Source organism: Triticum dicoccoides, chromosome 7A (assembly GCF_002162155.2).
Source record: "Triticum dicoccoides isolate Atlit2015 ecotype Zavitan chromosome 7A, WEW_v2.0, whole genome shotgun sequence".
Lineage (NCBI taxonomy): Eukaryota > Viridiplantae > Streptophyta > Magnoliopsida > Poales > Poaceae > Triticum > Triticum dicoccoides.
The window spans coordinates 43,460,445-43,474,839 of NC_041392.1; the positions used below are offsets into that span (position 1 = coordinate 43,460,445).

General features: G+C 53.2%; 1 protein-coding gene across 1 annotated transcript; it reads right to left on the reverse strand.

Annotated features, from left to right (window-relative positions):
- Positions 1 to 4,960: 4,960 nt before the first annotated feature.
- On the reverse strand, positions 4,961 to 7,468 carry LOC119333018 (G-type lectin S-receptor-like serine/threonine-protein kinase LECRK2). The gene has a single exon (XM_037606062.1). It carries the CDS (start codon positions 7,466 to 7,468, stop codon positions 4,961 to 4,963), a length of 2,508 nt encoding a protein of 835 aa, XP_037461959.1.
- Between the last annotated feature and the right edge of the window lie 6,927 nt (positions 7,469 to 14,395).

Below are 14,395 nucleotides of genomic sequence, written 5' to 3' on the forward strand. Positions count from 1 at the left end.
ATTAACACGGCGGTGGAAGAATTTAGTATTCGCATCCCCCTCCCTAAGGTTGGCGATTCTGGCGCATTGCTTCTTGCGAGATCTTTCAAGCACGGACAAGGCAATGACGCGCCTCTTGAGCCTAGCCCGTAGCTCACGCTCGTCGGCGGACAGGAGTCTACCCTCTTGGGCAATATCGAGGCGGAGAATCACCAAAAGGGCGGCTTGGAGGTGGATCTTTGCCTTTGAGAAGAGGCCCCTACTCCACTCGGAAAGACGAAGCGCTGTCTTTTTGAGCTTGTGGTGCAGAATATGGTATGGCTCAGTGTGATCAACTCTTTCGCTCCACGCCCTTTGAACCACCTCAAAGAATCCGGGCATGGATACCCAGAAGTTTTCAAAATTGAAGACCCGAGGCCTTCGCGGTCCCTTGTCATCGGCAAGCAAGAGCGGGCAGTGGTCGGAGAGTGAGGAGGAGAGTGCATTCAGGATATGGGAGTTGAAGGTAGTATCCCATTCTGCATTATAGAAGAAGGAGTCCAGCTTGCTAAGGGTTGGGTTTACCCTCTCGTTGCTCCATGTGAATCTGCGGTTTTGGAGGTGGATTTCCTTGAGCTCACAGCTCTGGAGCGCTGCCCTGAAGCGATTTATCCTACTGCAATTAACATTTCTCTTGTTCTTGTCTCTCGCACGATAAATTTGGTTGAAATCTCCGGAAGCAAGCCAAGCCATCCCTGGCGGCGGCTTCTGACTCAGAAGCTCGGCAAAGAAAGCGTCTTTGCAGGAGTTGTCCGTGGGACCGTAGACGGAGGTGATTTTGAAGAGCACATCGGTCCCGCGCACACTAACCATGGCGGAAAGGCAATATGTATTGAGGGATATGTCGGACACGTCAACAAGAAGATCATCCCAGAGCAGCAAGATGCCTCCCCTAGTGCCAATTGCCGGTCTTTGCGCGAAACTGCGCAATCTCTGCCCGCCTAAAAAGGCGGCCGTGAACTGATCGACGTTGTCGAGCTTGGTTTCTTGTAGGCAAACAACATGGCAAGACGAAGAGGCGATCGTGGCATTGACAGTGGAGCGTCGATTTGGGCAGTTCAGTCCCCTCACATTCCAGCTCAGAAAATTAATCGGTTGCTCTAGCATTATATAACTGGAAACACCCTGGAGCTTGGCCATTTGATAGATGCAGATGCAGACGAACTAGCAAAGTTCAGAGCATCACTGATATAGCCAGGAAGCAAACCACATGCCATGCAAGGCATAACAACAGAGCCTGGCCCTCCGAATACGCTAACGGAGGCAACCCAAAGATTACATGGCCATAGGCCGACTACAACTAGCATGCTTGCAGAATAGCTAGTACCCTTGCACATGGACCAAACTCGTACAGGTACATGGATCTTTGCTAACATAGGAAACTGGGAACCCAATTTGAGCAGAAGCAGCGAAAGCTCAGCTTGCCTCCAGCTGCGCCACTGCGTCGTCGCCGTTCTGCACCAGGTCAAGAGCACCTCCCCCACCATGAGCTATGAGGGCCTCCTCGACATCCACTGCGCTGCTGTCATCAAGCTTGAACAGCCCACGCATGGCCACGATCACGTCCGGCGACAGTTGGTCCTTGAAGCGGTCCGCGAAAGCATCCAACGCAGCGGCAGTGACGTCTTCCCCGTCTTTGACAATGCCCAAGCTGCGGCACACGAGGAGCTCGGCAGCCCTGGCTGCCGGGGCTGACTTAGGGCGAGCACCAGCCTTAGGCTTGCAGATGGAGAACCCACCGCCGGTCTTGGCTATGTTGATTCCAGCCATGGTCTTCCGACGAGCCGTCGGCGCCTTCGGCAGGCCTGGAGCAGGGGTCGGCAGGATCGCCTCTTGACGGTCTTCAAAGAGGGGCGCTAGGCACTGCAAGCCCACGGCACCACCCCCCGCAGCCGTCCTTCGCAGCCGCACCGGCGAGGGCGTGCGCCGCAAAGGGCCGCTGGAAGCAAGTGGAGGCGTCGGGGAGGCCTCGAAGCCAGGCGGCTTGGCGGGCGAGAGCAGCGGCGCCTGAAGGGAGTCCGGTGCACAGAGGCGGAGCAGCACATGGCTTGGCCGCGCCTGCGAGAGCGGGGATGGGCGATCATCACTTCTTTTGGACCGAGGCGGTGTTGGCAGCACCGTTGTTGGCGACAGCGGAGGGGAGGCAGGCGGCGTGCGGGCCTCCTGGGAACGACGCCGCGCCAAGCGTGGCGATAGCTGGCGTGTCGGACTGCGGCCACGCCCAGGAGCAGGCAGAGGAGGGGCCTGCACCGGGAGCAACTCCAGGCCGTGGGCAGCGTCTCCACTGCCAGAGCTGGAGCCCAGAAGCACCATGGAGGGCGGATCCTCGACGGCTGGCTCGGCAGAGCGACGACAGCCTCCACCATCACGGCGGCCATCGCGCCCCTCGTCGCGGCGGTTGTCGCGTGATGCATGCCTTGGCTGGCGAGAGAGGCTACGTCTGATGCGGTCGCCCCAGCCCTCGCGGCTTCGCGAGTTGTCGCGTCCGCGACGCTCCCTGTCGTCACGGCCGCGACCAGGGTCGTCATCGCGGTCACGCCTGCGGTGCTCGATAGGGCGTGTGATGCGCTCCCGCGGGTCACGAGCCAGTCGCTCGCCATCGATGACACCCTTCTGGAAGTTGTACCCCTTGGAGACGATCTTTGGCCCTTGCGTGGGGTCTTCGTGGATGGAAAGGTGAATAATCACCCTCCGCTCCAGGCCGCGACGTCCGACGATCGGCTGACCCCCCGCGCGCGCCGGCAGGGTCACCCAGTTCACGCGTGGCACGTTTGCCGGCGATGCCGTCCACGCCCACACCCCCAGGACCTCAGTGTCCGTCTTGAGCTTAGAAGCGGTCTCGATGTAGTCGATGGAGCACCCTGGCCCGATGGCCTGCGCGACGGCGTAGTCGTCCCACGCCTGCAGCGGGAGCCCGTCCAGGCAGAGGCGGACATGGTGGACAAGGTCCACGTTCTCCGAGTGTGCTTCGAGCCTCCATGGACGCATCTGCAGCCTGGTGTCGCGGAACTTCAGGTCCCGACGCCCGGACGCGTCGGCGCAGTGGTGCTGGTGGAAGAAGCGCACTAGGAAGGCCTCCGGGAAGTGCTTGACCACACAGACGTCGTCCGGCAGCATGCCCATCTCCTCGACGATGGCAGCAGCGATGTCGTGCGTGGATGCCCTGAGGTCGCGGTCGAGCCAAGCAACCACAGCGTTCGAGCCAAGAAGCGCCGCCTCCTGATGCATAGCCGGCGTCGCGTGGATCACGGTGAACACCTCGGCCGGCCGAAGCGAGTGGTCTCCATTCCACGCCATGGTGCGGGGATGGGCTTGGAGGCGAGTGGCAGCTGTCGGCGATGGAGACGAAGAAGAGGGGTGCACAGCCGCCGATGGCGCCGCACGCGGTGGAGAGGGGCGGTTGGGGCGCGCACCAGAGGCGGAGGGGCGGCCGAGGCACGAGCTGGAGGCGCCCGGACGGAGGTGCGGGGCAGGCTTGTTGAAGCAGTTCCTCGCGCGGTGGCCGGACTGAAAGCAACGGCGGCAAGTGATTTGGTTGCAGCACACCGCTTGTCGATGGTGGGGGGAGAGGCAGCGGAAGCACAGCCCTTTAATCCAGTCCGGGATGGGATGGCGCGGCTTGAATGGCGTAGCAGGAAAAGCCGGCCGGCGCGGCCGACGGGACGCGACGGTGACCCAGCCATCCTCCGCCTCGAGCCCCGTAGCGGCCGCTCGCGTTGAATGCGCATTTAGGGCGCCCGCACCCCCGCCACGAACTCGATCCGCCCAGCTGGTGGAGTTATTGCGCGTAACCAGCCCAGCCGATGCGGCATTGAAGGCAGGCGCATGGTCAGCAGGAGCAACGCGAGCCGCGGCGTGGAGCAGCTCAGGAGGGGTCTCGGGCACGCAAGACACCTCCCGCGGGTCGCGCGCCGGCCCACCCGGCGGAGGAGGCGGCGGCGTGGCCAGCATCCGATCCAGATCGAGATCCGGGGCAGCGCGATGCCCAGCGAGCGCGGAGGGCGGGAAGGCCCACAGCAGGGTGGGAGCGGCGAGGCCATGGGGAGGGCGCCGGGGGGAGCAAGGATGGGTGGCCGTAGGCGCCGGAGTGGCGACCGCCGGGGATGGCTGGTGGGCTGCTGGGATGGGGTGGAGGCTGTCGCGAGAGCGAGAGCGTGGGCGAGGCATGGCCTGGAACTTCCTCGCACTAGCCCCCGCGATGATATATGAAGCCCTAGGTTTTTGGGTGAAGACAAGGGAGTTTGACGCCCGCTGCATCATTTAGAACTCTCCATATTTGAGTAATAGATGGACATGGAATTATTGCATGGAAGATAGACTCGTCATTATTTCCACAAAATGCATATGCCCCAATAAGTTCAATATGTCGTCTCTTTAAAACACCCATGGTAGGAATGAACTCATGAAGTACCCTCCACCAGAAATGCTTGACTTTTGGAAGAACTTTCAATTGCCGGCATTGCCTCGACATGGGGTGAACAGAATCTCACGATGATGTTGGGTCAATATGCCGATGTGCAGCTACACTATTCAATAGACAATGATAGGCTGAGCGCACCGAATACATACCATGCTTCTCGAAGGCCCAGACTAAGGTGCCACAGTCCGGTCCTCCTAAAGGAATAGAGAGGATGTGTGTGACAGAATTCTTCAATATAGATGAAAAACCTTCAGCACGTAATAGAAATAAATACGGTGATATGAGATCACCTTGTCTAAGTCCTCTGGATGACTTGAAGAACCTTGAATATTCCCCATTCACACGCACAGGAAATGAGACCGTACGAGCACATTCCATTATTCTTTGGATTTACGATCCACATGTAGCAACAGAATTAGATGAATGACCACCCCACAAAAAAAATGAATATCCAAAGATGAAACATCCTTTAGGTCGATATCTTTTTCTTGAACTTTCAAGATATATAAATCCGCGTGTCACTCAATCTTTGAGCTGAGGAATTAGAGGTGAGGATTCTACGTAGCAGTTTGGAGGGTCAGGCAGTGCCTGAATCTGAGCCCCGTTCCTGGTCTCCAGCATCTGCACCACTTGGTGCATGGTCGGCCGCAGCTGCGGGTTCGGCTCGATGCACCAGAGCGCCACGCGCGCGAACTGCTCTACCTTCTCCACGTCCTCTACGGTCTCAACCTCCGCATCGCCGTCTAGCATCAGCTCCGTCCTTCGCGCGACCACTAGCTGCGCCGCCCAGCCGAACAGCGTGACCGTCTCATCGTCATCTACTGTGCCCGTCGGCAGGTTGTCCTGCACCACACGCTCCTGGCACCTCCGGCAGCAGATCATCTCCAGCAGCACAACACCGAAACTGTACACGTCCGCCTTGGTGTCGACGCGCGCTTCGCTGCGGAGCCACTCGGGCGCGATGTACCCTCTGGTGCCCCTGATATGGGTCACCGTGGTGTGCACTTGCTGGCTCCCCAGCAGCTTGGAGATCCCGAAGTCGGTGATCCTCGGGACGCCGTGGTCGTCTAGCAGGATGTTGTCAGGCTTAATGTCGCAGTGGATGACCGGGGCGCTGCAGCCGTCGTGGAGGTACTCGAGCCCCCGGGCGATGGCCAGGGCGGCCTCGGCACGCCAGCACCATGGAGGCCGCCTCTCTTGGTTGACGAAGAGGGCTCCACGTAGCGACCCGCCAGGCATGAACTCGAAGACCAGCATCCGATGCTTGCCTTCTTTGCAGTAGCCGATCATACGGACCAGGTTCCGGTGGTGGATCTGCCCGATGGACTGCACCTCGTTGGTGAACTCCTGCTCGCTGTACTCGTTGGAGTCGATGAGCTTCTTCACCGCAATGGGGTGTGGCTGCGGCGATCTTATCGTCCCTTTGTAGACCTCCCCGAAGCTCCCTTTGCCCAACAGTTTCTGAAAGCCGTTGGTGGCTTGGTGTAGCTCTTTCCAGCTGAACGCTCTCACGCCATAGTTCAATGGCCGCTGGCTATCGCCGTCCCCGACGAGGTAGCGCCGTGCCACGAGGCCGCTGATGGTGATCAACAGGAGGCCGGAGACGCAAAGGGTGGCGATCTTGTAGGGACGTAGCATCTTTCTCGTTGCCGCCGACGGTCCATCCGTGTAAGGAGCATTCCCCTTGCGCACTTTGATCAGCGTCGTCGTCGTGATGTCGTCCGCCCGCCGGCCGTACGTGAGCGCCCCCACCTCTGCGCAGTCGGATCCGTTGATCATCAGCGCGGCCGCGCAGTAGCAGTGGCTGAGGCAGTAGCTCCTGCACTGCTCCTCCGTGACCGACGGGTACTTCTTGTGGTACAGCGAAATCTCCCAGGTGGTGTTGGGCATCTCGACGAACGAGAACTCGTCGGAGCCGCCGTTCTCCCCGCCGCAGCTGCTGTGCGGCTCCAACTCCGGCGTGCAGCCGCTGTCGGTGTGCTGCGCGTCCACGTAAGTGTACCCGCTCGGGCACAGGCAGCTGAGCCGATCTCTGGTCTCCACGCAGTAAGACCCTGGGCCGCACAGGCCCTGCCTCAAGGACGTTATCTTGGTGCAGCCTCCGTCGCCGGGGAGCGCTCCCGACACCGTCCAAGGCGTGTTTCCGCCGCCGTTTCTAGGGCGGGTGTAGGTACGGACGATGCCGTCAGTGTCCATCCTGGCGAAGTGCAGGTAGTCGCCGCCATGGCTGCCGGAGCTGCTCGCCGGCGGCGAAATCAAGCTGTGAATGGTGCCATCGTGAAGCGTGTAGTTGAGAAAGCCCCGGTCGTCCAGGGTGACGGTCGTGTTGTCGCCGGAGCCGTACGTGTTGGTGGCCCAGTAGGAGTTGTGCTGTATGTGACCGGTGAAGAGGTCGATGCAGAGGACGACGTTGCCGTCGGGCTGGGCCGCCAGGCTGAACCGCCCCGTGGCGAACTCCGCGTCCGCGCGCTTGGAGAAGAGATACCCCCCGAGCGGGGACCCTGGCGACGGAGCCAGGGGCTGCCCGGGCAGCAGCGTGTCCGTCGGGTACTGGAAGCTCTCCCAGAGCACGGTGTCCCCGTCGCCGCCGAGGAACCGAGCATTGCCAGAGTCGCTCAGCGCGAGCACGGACCCGCGTTGCATGCTGGGGGTCGGGGCCCTCCACAGCTCCTGGCCGCTGCCGTCGGTGAGCGTGAGGTGGCCGTCGGCCGTGACGCTGAGGACGGACTCGTTGGTGGCGATCGGCGTGTCGCCCATGGTCGTCTTTTTCGCAAACCACACTACAGACTGCGGCTGGGAGGAGCTGCCGTCGTCCCCGAGGTGGAACCACGTGGCGAGGATGAACTTGGTCGGGTCGGAGTCGAGGGCGCGGAAGCCGAAGGCGAAGCCGCCGGACGGGCTGGTGATGTACCCGGGCGGCGTCAGGGCGTCTCCCACGGTCAGGTTGGTTCGCGCCATGGCCACCGGCAGCAGACCGGTTTGCTGGGCGGCGAGGCAGAGGAGAGCAAGGCGGGGCAGCAGCGCGTGCATGTGCATGATCGACGCGCGCAGCTTCGTGCTCAGGTATCAGCGCGTACGTACTACGTGCTGCTGCTCCTCCGTAACCTCTGGCCGTTACCTTAATGGCGTGTGGCCTGCCCCCACCTCTGTGTGCTGCGTTCTTTTTTCTATATCTTTGGTCAAAGTAGAGATGTTTTGATTTTAAGCAAAACCTACATGCAGACTAAAAGAACGGAGAGAGAGTATTTGCCAAATAGAAATGGTCAGGCCTCCCCTGACCTTACGGCAACGCCACTCGGTGGCAAAAGGCTAGAAATTGTCTCGTCTTTCGCCAAGTACGTCATGGCCGGCGATCGAGAACTTTGACGGAGCCATCGGCCATGGCGCGTCAAAATAAAAGGAAAAACCGGGACATGACCGACCGACCGACCGACCGACCGACGGGATGCCGCCGCTCATTTCCCCTCCCCGACCTCTAAACTCTATCTCTGGCTGCCATGGCTCCGCGGATAGTCAGGTATGGGTACACACGCCCGCTGCCCATCGCCAAGTACACCGCCGTGCGTCCCACTCCCCAGCCCCGTCATGTATGTTTTGAATTAGAATGATCGAATCCATTGATCGATGGTTACAGGCCCCCTTTTATACGTCCCGAAGAGACACGGCGATCCCTCGAGGGGGCGTCGGTTCCAGGAGATCGAAGGAAGGCGTCGGTTGCGGGACAAACCGCAACCACGGTTTGGGCAAGGGGAGATTTTCCCCTAATTACAGAATTAGTCTTAACACTTCCCCTAATCTAGGCTGGACCATGTAGATCATCTTCACTATTGTTCAGGAGGTTCTATCATCTCAAAAGATTCTCCTTCAAAAGTTCTTCATAAAATCTTTGATGAGATCATGAAACATATACTCACAAAGAAAGATAGTATAATGTGATGTGATTAAAATGAGGATATCTCAAGAAGAGACTCCCCCTGACACCTGCAAGTCCCTAAGTCTTCACATACCAATTCCATGAACACATTTCTAGAATGTAAATTTTGGTAGAGACTTGGTAAATAAATCAGCAAGGTTGTCGCATGATTTGACTTGCAGAATGCTTATTTCTCCGCTTTTCTGAAGATTATGGGGGGAAAACCATTTAGGAGAAATATGCTTGGTGATATTACTCTTGATGTATCCTGTTTGCATCTGCGCAACACATGCCGCATTATCTTCATAGATAATGGTAGGTGATCCTATCGAACCAATTCCACATGACTGTTGTATGTGGTTTATCATTCTGCGAAGCCATACACATTCACATGTTACTTCAAATAATGGAATTATTTCAGAATGATTGGTAGATGTTGCCACCAGAGTCTGTTTCGAAGACTTCCATGATATAGCAGTGCCACCATGTAGGAACATGAAACCAGTTTGAGATCTGGTATTATGGGGATCAGACAAATATCCAATCATATCAGAGTCCTGATTTTTCTGGAACTGGAAAAATAGACCAAGATTCTTTGTGCCTTGGAGATATCGAAAGATATTCTTCACTCCAGACCAATGACGTTTGGTGGGAGCTGCGTATGTCTAGCAAGTAGATTCACTGCAAATGCAATATCAGGTCTTGTGCAATTTGCAAGATACATAAGCGCTCCAACGGCACTGAGGTATGGAACTTCAGGTCCCAGCACCTCTTCTCCATCATCCCTTGGTCTAAACGGATCTTTCTCCACATCTAGAGATCGAACCACCATGGGAGTTTTAGATGGATATGATTTGTCCATATTGAATTTCTCCAATATTTTTTGGATATAGGCAGATTGGTGTGCCATGATTCCTGAGGGAAGGTGCTCAAATTGAATACCTAAGCAAATTTTGGTTTTACCCAAATCCTTCATCTCAAATTCCATCTTTAGGTGATTGTGTGCTTCATCAATGTCTGGTGTGCTGCCGATGATGTTGAGATCATCAACATACACAGAAATGATGCAAAATCCTGTAGAGGACTTCTTGATGAAAACATATGGGCAATCGGCACTATTGGGGTAACCTTTCTGAAGAAGGAACTCACTGACTCGGTTGTACCACACCCGTCCCGACTGCCTTAAGCCATATAATGACTTATTCAGCTTTACACAATACATTTTGCGTTTTGCATTTTTATTTGGGACAGAGATTCCATCAGGAACCTTCATATATATGTCCGAATCTAGTGACCCATAAAGGTATGCGGTCACGACGTCCATCAACTGCATAGATAGACGATTTTGCACTACCAAGGATATAAGATATCGAAAAGTGGTTGCACTCATTACTGGAGAATATGTTTCAGTGAAATCAATGCCGGGTTTCTGCGTGAAACCTTGTGCTACGAGCCTTGCTTTATATCTCACCACCTCATTGTTCTCATTCCGTTTCCGGAGAAAAACCCATTTGAATCCCACAGGGAAAACACTAGGAGGTGTAGGTATTGCTTCAGTGAATACCTTTCTTTTGTTAAGCGAGGCAATTTCTGCTTGGATTGCATCCTTCCATTTAGGCCAGTCGGAGCGCTTTTGGCACTCAACGATAGACCTTGGATCATGATCAGTGAGAAGGGTATCTGCAATCTTTTCAGCAAAATATATGTCAACAGTCGTAGTCTTACGGTCAAATGATTCTCCAGAATCAACATAGTTGATGGAAATTTCCTGCACCCCTAGTGACTCTTCATGATTTCCCAATACGATCGAGTCTGGGTGTTCCGATGTCCCAGTCAGTTTGTGCATACTGGAACTGGGTTGTGGAGGTTGCCCTTCCACTGGGTGTATACTACCCATCAGGTGTTTGTCAATGCTGAGTTGACCTGCATTTGCTGACTCCGAGGTTTTTCTCCTTGATTTCCTTTGCTGCTTTCTAAAAGCATGCTCCAGGTCAGAGGCCGTACTACTCCCCCTCTTTTTGGGAATAGGGAGTTGAGTGGTTTTTATTGATACCTCCACTCTTTCTGGCGCATTTCTGGCCGGGTTTAAGGATTTTGTAACACCTTTCAAATCAGTAAATGAATCTGGCAGATTATTTGCAATATGTTGCAAATTAATGATCTTCCGAACTTGAAGTTCGGCCTCATGGGTACGTGGATCAGAGGATGAAATGGCATGAGCATTCCAATCAATTTCCGGGCATTCTTTCTGGTACTTGAAATCTCCCCCTAATGCCAGAAAATGTTCCTCATTAAATATGCAATCAGCGTGACAGGCTGTGAACAGATCCCTAGTTAGGGGTTCCAGGTACTTGATAATCGACGGCGATTTGTACCCCACATAGATCCCCAACTTCCTGTGTGGACCCATAGATGTCCGCTGTGGTGGTGAGATCGGGATGTAGGCAGCACATCCGAACTTACGCGGATGGGAAATGCTTGGAGGATTTCCATGTACCAATTCCAGAGGGGAAGAACTGTGATATGCAGTTGGCCTCAATTGTATCAAGTCAGCAGCGTGTAAAACAGTGTGATCCCAACAAGAGGTTGGCAAGTTGCAATTCGTCAACAAAGGTCTTGCAATGAGTTTGATCCTCTTAATCAATGCTTCAGCCAAACCATTTTGTGTATGGACATATGGAACAGAGTGCTCAACTTCAATCCCCAAAGCCATGCAATAATCTTTGAAAGCACGTGAGGAGAATTCTGCAGCATTGTTCATTCGAATTGACTTAATTCGACTTTCAGGATAATGGTCTCGCAACTTAATGACTTGCCTCATTATTTTGGCAAATGCATGGTTTCGTGTGGATAGAAGACACATATGTGACCATCGTGTAGATGCGTCAATCAGAACCATGAAATACCGGAAAGGTCCAGATAATGGGCTGAATGGGACCACAAATGTCTCCTTGAATACGTCCAAGGAACTGAAGTGGTTCAACTTCTATTTTGAGGTGTGAGGGCCTCAAAATTAGCTTTCTCCTGGCACAAGATGTGCACACAAAATTAGAAGATTGAGGAAATTTTGACTCAAGCAAATTATGACCAATGGAATTGCTAGTATTTTTTCTCATCATCCCTATTCCAGGATGGCCTAGGCGATCATGCCAGGTTTGTAATGCATTAACATTCAGAAAAATTACTTTGTATGCAACATGTTCCACGGGTTTGATGTACGTATAGTACAAACCAGACGATAGAGAAGGAATTTTCTCATGTACCTTTTTGCCATATCCATCATCTTTAGTAAAGAGTAAATACTCCTCTTTGTTGTCTTCATGGGTTTCAATATGAAAACCATTCTTACGGATATCTCGATAACTGATCAGGGTACGTGATGAGTCGGGATACAATAAAGCATCCTCAATCGTCCTTTTTGTACCGCTTGAGAGGGTGAATATGGCACGTCCAGTACCAACAATCACTGTATCGCGTCCAGCGATAGTTAGAATATCTCCATTCATCTTTTTCAGAGTTTGGAAATATTTCATCTCCCTCAGTATAGAGTTTGTGGTACCACTGTCCACAAGGCATAATTCCTCTTCCATCGGATTGTCCCCGTAGAAAACTATATAAAACAAAGAATTTTCAATAAGAAAACCTCATAGTAATATATAGAATACAATCTTTATTATATCAAATGTGCTGATACAATACAATATAAAGACAACAATAAACTTATGTTCTTATTACAATCATCACAAATGGACATAATTAAGTAGATCACTAAGGAGATTGAGGGACTAGTCGAAGTCGCCAAACACGTTGTTTGTGGTGTACTCAATCAACGTGTTCTCCATTTCAGCAGTATCCTCAAGCAGATAAGGAACCATGGCATTGCTCGGTCCAAGAGGAACATCATGCGAATCACCAGCTCCTTTTGCTCTATCCGGATGAAGGTTGAAGTTGGCTTCAAACCTTTTCCCTTGAGGTGCTTTGCGTCCCTGGGATTGCTGGTACAGCATAACCAGATGCTTGGGCATTGTGCACTTTTCAGTAGAATGCGTGTAGCATCCACACTTGCTGCAAAGCTTAGATTTATCAAACCTGGGCTTTGAAGTGCCTTTTCCCTTTCCTGGGTGTCTAGATCTCCTGTTCCCATTGCGCTTTCGCTTATGCTCGGAATTGGATTGTTTACCTCGAGAGGTACCATTAAACTTTTGTCTATTTGCAACATTCAGATGAACTTCAGGTAAAGGTTGTGCCCCAACTGGGCGCTGAGAGCCATTCCTAGCGAGTAGCTCATCATGCTTTTTAGCCTGAAGTAACATGTGAATAAGCTCGGAATAGACAGTGTAGTTACGAGCACGGTATTGCTGTTGGAGGATCCTATCTGAAGGGAGCATAGTAGATAAAGTTTTCTCTATCTTCTCCCCCTCAGTAGGTTCCTTCTCACAAAAGCGTAGTTTGGAACATATCTTATGAACAACATGATTGTACTCATCAATGGACTTGAAATCCTGAAGACGGAGATGAGTCCAATCATGAAGTGCTTCGGGCAGGACTACTGTCTTTTGCTGTTCATACCTCGTTTTGAGGGCCGGAAACAGAGTACTAGGAGATTCCTCCTGTAAATACTCAGACTTAAGATCTGGATGAATATGGTGCCTTATGATGAATAAGGCAACATAGTTTTGCTGTTCTGTCAGCGGCGTGGCCCCAGCCGGGAGAGGAGTCTCTGGGGGTTGTATTGCACGCGCTATCCCATGGGACGCAAGACTGATCTTGATGTCCATAGCCCATGTAGGGTAATTGTGTCCATTGAGGGCAAGCTCCTCAAACTCTTTGGTAGTCATCTTCGCCTACATGGGAAACCAGATATACTTAATTTACGGGTGGTAAATTAAAAACCATCATGGTTGTGTAATAAGAATGCAAAAATTTGATACTCAAGTGTAAACTTGAAAAAATCTCAACCTCAATTGTGTGAACATAACACTTTGAAGATTACTTAGATCTCACAGTAATAGGCTACATCGCCGTTACCTTGTGTATGCTACAATTCAGATATAAGGAATACACGTTGGAGGTAATCGTTTGTCGAGAATGACAAAGCGTAAACCTCACAGTAAGAGAGGATAGTCTGCAAATGAGCAGCAGATCACAACTCATTACCTTGTGATTCCAAATAAGATGAGGGAGAATTATTCAAAAATTTGCAAGTTTGATATGCGAGAGAAGATGATCTCAATCGCAAGTACATGTTCAAGAGAACTGGGTATGTGGTAAACACATAGAACATGCCATTCTTCCTAGATGAACTCCGGTACTTTATTTATATGCAATCCATTACATAATATAAACACACCTACTAATAATTACACAAGTCCTAACATAGAATAAATCTAGAACAGGACTAGAATGTAAGTAGTAGTCAATCTAAGTACTAAACAGTACTAAACATAGTCTAAAACTGCACCATATACAATAATTAGTACTAGACTAATAAAAACAGAGATAAAAAATGAAGGAAGCGTGTCGGTCGCATGGGCCTGGGCTGCCACAGCCGACCGAGGCCAGCCCGCAGCCGACCGAGGCTACACCGCATAAGAGGAGGCGAGGGGTGGGGCGGTTATGGATAAGGACCCGCCCGGACCCGCACCACGCTCGATCCCCCACCAGCACCTGCGCTCGCGAGGAGCAGGGAGCCTAGTCGCCGGCGATTGTGGCGAGCGCCGGCGCCTCCCCTCGCATCTTCAAGGTCTCAGCGACGCGACACCGACGAGGCCTCTTCATCTGAAGAGGAGACGACGACGGTGGAGGCCTGGCGCAGTGGAGTAGCGGTGAATCCGAGGTTCGCCGGAGCCCATGAGCTTGGGTGACGGCCGGGGCGGCGGTCGAGGGCTGCGACGGCGCGCCCAAAGTGCCGCTCCGCGCGGCTGCTCGAGCCCGCGGCAGTCTCCTGTTGAGGCATGCCCCCGGCAGCGGCGCCCTCCATGCCGACTCCAAGGCGGATGACACCAGAGCCGCCGGATGGAGCGGAGATGAAGGCGAGCACTTCC

Excerpts from the sequence above, each read along its gene's own strand:
- LOC119333018 (XM_037606062.1), bottom strand. The coding sequence starts at position 7,468 with ATGCACGCGCTGCTGCCCCGCCTTGCTCTCCTCTGCCTCGCCGCCCAG.